The following is a 6,024-nucleotide window of genomic DNA, read 5'->3' on the forward strand; positions in this document are numbered from 1 at the left end:
CTAAAACCTAAGAAACTGAAAACATTTTACAAAAAATGCATTTTTCAAGGTGAAGTGTGAAACTGCATTAGCCCTAATGTTTAATCAAAATTTACCTGAGACTATCATCAACATCATTGTTTAACGTCCGCTTTCCATGCTAGCATGGGTTGGACGATTTGACTGAGGACTGGTGAAACCGGATGGCAACACCAGGCTCCAATCTAATTAAAGAAAACTAATTATTCTTATTAAATGCTAAATTTCAAATTTTGGCACAAGGCCAGTAATTTTGGGGGTGAGGGTAAGTCGATTACATTGACCCCAATGTTCAAATTGCAAAAGGACAAAAGGCAAAATTGACCACAGCGGAATTTGAACTCAGAACGTGTGAAGACAGACAGAATGCCACTGTGCATTTTACCTGTCATGCTAACGATTCTGCCAGCTCACCGCCTTACTCTCATTAAATATTAAACAGTTGTACGATACCTTGTAGAACTTATTGACATCAAAGGTCTGATTTGGAAGTTGTAAGGGCAACAGCTCCAGAGATATTCCTGTTTTATTGAGATCATTGGCACGAGTTTTACAATGCTGGAAAGAAATAAAATATTATTATTATTATTGAGTGAGAGAGCAGCGCATGCCATCAAAGTGACAATGGGATACAAATATACGAAGCCCAGTATACCCATCATGACTACCCGTCTGATAAGGGTACACTAGGCACATGCATCACAACCATATGTGCGTGACATGGTGATCTCATATCAAGATAAACAACACATGATCATGCAAGTGGGGCCCAGTTAGAATTTTCTTCAGGTTGAGTAGCCCATCCCACTCAAAAGGTCCCTGAATAAGTGTTGTTTAAGGATGTTGAATGAAACACCCATATTTCCAAAGGCGAATTATCCAAACCCCAAAGAATTCCTCTCAACACATGGCTATGATGCTCCCCCACTACTTCTGCTCATGATCAGAGATGCACATATCATCAGCCACCAAGGGACATGCTCAACTGGTTAAGATCAAACAACTGACAAGCAAATCTGTGGTATTGAGCAGAATATTTGCTGTAGCCCATCTTTTATACCAAGACAAAACAATGTACATGATAACACTTCCAATCAGTTAAGACCAGAAGCTATGAAAGCCACTGCCTGATACTGCATCAGGGCATATTATTATTATTGTTATTATTTTTTTCAATACAGTTTTTTCAAGAGAACCAGGCTAAACTCCATGCACCACAAATAAATGCAGTGTTTTTTTATTTATATGTATCTTTGATCTGTGCTTGTTTCAGTCATTGGACTGTGGCCACACTGGGGCACAGTGGAAGAAGTGTTTTAGTTGAACAAACCAATACCAGTACTTAGAATATTTTTTAAAGTCTTATACTTATTCTATTGGTCTTTTTTTTACAGTTTATGGGGGCCATAAACAAACCAATATCAGCTGTCAGATGGTCGTAGGTTAGTGCACACACACACACAACAGGCTTCTTTCAGTTTCTGTGATCTAAATCAATAACTTTGGTTGGCCAGGGCTATGGTAGAAGACACTTGTCCCACAGTGAGACTGAACCCAAAACCACATGGTTGGGAAACAAACATCTTAACCACACAGCCATGCCTATGCCTATATGTGACAATAACTTAGAAGACATTTGAACTCAATATCTGAGTGAAAGCAAAGATAATATGAAAGAGCTAACTCACAACAATTTCTGTTTTATCCATGTGAGGTTCATCCTTATTTGTGAAAAGCAAGATTCTCTGATATCCAAGTTTTTCAGTGCTGAAAATACATGTGAATCAGGTATGAGGGTCTTTAATAGAAAGCAGGTAAATGCTTAGTAAAAAAAAAACCTCTTGTTTTATAACAATGAGTCAGTCCACCTTTAGTCACAGGGGGGATGGTCACAATCCTTCCACAACAGTGACAAATACAAATATTTTTATAGAGAAAAAGAAAAAAGTAAAAGAAAATTTAGGACTCACCATTTTGAGAATAAAAGCGAGCACAGCCAAAATACATCACTCATTTGATAATTAGAATTGTGTCCATAGTCCTCGTGGAACGTCTTCCAGTTATCTTTAACAAAGACAATCCAGAGATTAAGATATATTAACATAATTAACCCTTTATCAGTCAGATTACTCTGTCAAATTTAATGCTTATTTATTCACATTTAAAAAAAATTTATCATGTATTATCTTGTAGCTTAGCAATTTCAAAGATGTGATTGTTTATTTTTAGAGTGACAATATAGGGTAGATTCAAGGGGCTAGACTTGGCCAGCTTGAACATAAAAATTGAACATTTGGGCCAGATGTAGCCGGTTTAAAAGCTAAAAGCTTAAGACATAAACTGACTCATATACTGAAAGTACAAGACAAGTACATAAATTATACATGTAAGCTCATTTAACATTAATTCATTTATTACTGTTCTGGGATAACATGATATGCTCAATTATGAGCCATGTTACACTTATTGATAACACAGATTGTTGATCAGTTAGATTTGGTTTGTATGGCAAAAACGTGTCCCATACTGCTCAGCTACCCACAATGCACTGACTATTGCACATATTTACATGACCATGCTGCAAGTCTGCATATTTCTTATACAAATTTACATACTTGTACCCATCAACATGGGACGAATGAAGAGGAAAGCATAAAGACGCCTGACCCTAACAAATGACATAGATGAGTGTATTCTTGGGTGTAGTCTTTGTAGCAGGTGCTTTGTATGTGGGACCAATACAGATGCTTTTACGTGACACCAGACAGGTGCTTTTACAAGACACTGGACAGGTGCTTTTATGTGGGACTGGACAGGGGTCTTTGCATGACACCAGCATCAACAGAGTTAATAGAATAAGAATTGAATGACAACATAAGTTACAAAAATAGATATAAAATATGATTTAAAAAGATATAAAAGCATTAAAAAAATAATAAAACCATCATAGCCTTCTTACCAGTAAGCATATTTTCAATTTCTATAATTCTTTCAGCATTAGGACGAGCCAAGTCCTGTGGATGGAAAGGAAATCACAAATGTTTGACCCATGTTAATCAATAAACAATGTATTTCTGTACATAATCAATAACTTATGAAGAATATCTTATCAACCACAATGGGATAAAATCAAAGACTGGCAGAAGATGGATGCTTAAGAGAACAGATCTTTCCTGGAATTGATGTCTTTCATCCTGTTTATAGACTGCTACATCATCGTCAGCATCACCAATGCCAGTGCTATGTAAAAAGCATTCATGCTAGTGCTGTATAAAGAAAATAGCCATTGCACTTTGTAAAGTGGTTGGCATTAGGGAGGGCATCCAGCTGTAGAAGCTATGCTAAAAACAGAAGCCTGGTGCCACCCCACCAGCCTCCCAGATCCTGTCAAACCATCCGACCCATGCCAGCATGGAAAACTGGCATTAAATGATTTTCCATTCTTGCGTGGGTCAGACAAGAATTTGTTGAAGCAGATTTTCCACAGCTGGATGCCTTTATTGTTGCCAGCCCTCACCTGATTCCAATTAAGGTAATATTTCCCCACGACCAGACATGTTTTCATGGAAGATTGGAAACAAAGGACACTGCTTGCATGATGGTGACACTCATTTACAGCTATCGCATGATGTCAAAGCAAAGAGACAGTAACACACACACACATATATATATATATATATACGTAGAAAATCTGCCCCATGCTAGCATGGAAAAGTGAGTGTTAAAACAATGATGATGATGATATACAATGGATTCCTTTCAGTTTCCATTTACAAACCCACTCACTAAGCTTTGGTTGACCTGAGGTTACAGTAGAAGACAGTTTCCCAATGAGACTGAACCTGGCAAGGGTTCGGTGGTTTGATAGGATCCACTGCACTATGCTCCCGCTTCTGCTTTGGCATGGTTTCCGCAGTTTGATACCCTTCTTAATGCCAACCAACTTGTAACATGCATTGGGTGTTATTTTCATGTTACCTGCACTATTGAAGTCACCATGCAGTTCACAGGACAAGCCCTGGGAGAGCTCATGGGGAAGGGGTTGGCTTAATGCTGGGGAACAAAGGGATTACTATGAGGGAGGGGGAGAGAGAAGGTTATTTATTTATTAAATAAATATCTTACCTGGTAAATATATATGTGTTCAAAATTGTCAGTATTTTTGGTCTTATCCTAAGAATAAAAGAAAAAAGGTTCAAGTAAAACATTAGAGAAATGCTTTCTGTATATTTTACCTCTTCACATCTATGTCTTCATGCTCAAAGAGTTATAGTTTTGTGCATCTAAACCATGAAAGCACTTGGATAAATGACCTTTGCATCTTTAACCTTTTCAATGTCAAGTGAAAATGGCAAGCTTGAATGAATCGAGTGGGTTTAGGTAAAAATTTATTAAACTTAGAGAATAATAAAAATTGTAGCAATGATCTGAATTTATTAGCCAATATTTTTTGATATATTTCCTGTTTATCTTACTATCATGTGGTATGGCTTCCAAAAATTTAAACATCTGCATATTATGTTGAAAGAATCATATATATATATATATATACACACACGCATACATATAAATTTTTCCAGTCTTTCATTTTCTCACACACACAGAGTGAATAAACAGTCCAATTGAGATATTAGGATCAATTTAACTTACAGTTCCAAAAAAAACGACACCAACAAGATCACGATTATTTTGAATAATTTTGTTTTTTAACGTGGATTGGACACACTGAAATAGAAAAAAAAATGGTAGGGTTAAGGTGAAAATATGCTGAAGTCAACAATAATTCAAGCTCATATGTTTGGTGTTAGGAAGGGCATCCAGCTGTAAAAATCCTGCCAAAACTGTTACAGAAGTCTGGTGCAGGCTTCTGCCTGGCCGACTCTTGTGAAACTGTCCCACCCATGTTAGCATGGAAGGCAGACATTAAACAAAGATGATGATGATGATGATGATGATAAGAGCATCTTACTGTATTTTATGGCATACAAGCAACATGTATAATTTAAACAAAAATGAGCCAAGAGAATAACTCAGAGTGGACAGTGGCACATATTTGAATAATATAGACAAATATAGGTATACTGAATACCATACAACATCAGTTCTTGATTTATTAAATTTATCTCTATCTCTAGAGAATGCATCAGAATTACCAAATGACAAATAAGACTAGTTTTATTTGAGAAAAAGAGATACTCCCCAAGATTCAAGAATTCTTCAGAGTCGACATGTCATTAAGGAAAAGGAGAGGCTCATTGTCCCAAGACGAGAGGACAGTCAAGGATGTGTTTCTGGCTCAATAGCCATCATCAGTACAAGTTCATTTTTGTTTAAATTACACAAATTACCTAAGCCATTAATGTGTTCTACTTTCTTTTGTACAAGTCCCATGGCCACTGGAGATGAAGTCAAATAATTATCATGTTGATGATGGTTATTGAACCATAAGCATATATCCACAACGGTCCTCTTAACTCCAGGCAGTATGACCCTCCTTTTCTTAATGCCATGTTAACAGAGAGAATTCTTGAACCCTGAGATTATCTCCCCTCTGCAAATGGCGCCAATCTTTGTTGTTTGTTCCTTCTCGAGCCTTGCCTGGCTCATGAGGGCCAGTTTCCTGGTTTCAGTGACGTATAGGTTCCCCACCTGGATGGGACGCCGGTCTGTTGCAGGTGAGCCACTAGATGCAGGAGGAAAGAGTGAGAGAAAGTTGTAGCGAAAGAGTCAGCAGAAGTTCGCCATTACCTTCTGCCAGGGCCACGTGGAGATTAGGTGTTTCACTGAGAAACACACACATTGCTCGGTCTGAGATTCAAACCCACGATTCCTCGACTGCAAGTCCGCTGCGCTAACCACTAGTCTATGTGCCTCCACTGATCTTAATTACCATTTGGTAATTATAATGGACCTTCAACAGCAATGGGACCCATCTAAGATTTTGTTACTAAAATTTATGTGCAATAAATTGTTTGTAATTGTAGAAGTTGGTTTGGGGGGTATAAA

At 37.5% G+C, this 6,024-nt stretch overlaps 1 protein-coding gene across 1 annotated transcript in view; it reads right to left on the reverse strand.

Moving 5' to 3' along the window:
- Positions 1-6,024, reverse strand: part of LOC106882472 (X-ray repair cross-complementing protein 6) — an 18,797-nt gene that overhangs the window by 9,178 nt on the left and 3,595 nt on the right. Inside the window, exons 4-9 of the mRNA XM_052969115.1 lie at positions 4,669-4,743; positions 4,144-4,191; positions 2,978-3,032; positions 1,989-2,082; positions 1,707-1,785; positions 472-576 (exon numbers count right to left, since the gene is read on the reverse strand). Coding sequence (XP_052825075.1) covers positions 472-576; positions 1,707-1,785; positions 1,989-2,082; positions 2,978-3,032; positions 4,144-4,191; positions 4,669-4,743 — 456 coding nt within the window. The remainder of the gene's footprint in view (positions 1-471; positions 577-1,706; positions 1,786-1,988; positions 2,083-2,977; positions 3,033-4,143; positions 4,192-4,668; positions 4,744-6,024) is intronic.

Source organism: Octopus bimaculoides, chromosome 7 (assembly GCF_001194135.2).
Source record: "Octopus bimaculoides isolate UCB-OBI-ISO-001 chromosome 7, ASM119413v2, whole genome shotgun sequence".
Lineage (NCBI taxonomy): Eukaryota > Metazoa > Mollusca > Cephalopoda > Octopoda > Octopodidae > Octopus > Octopus bimaculoides.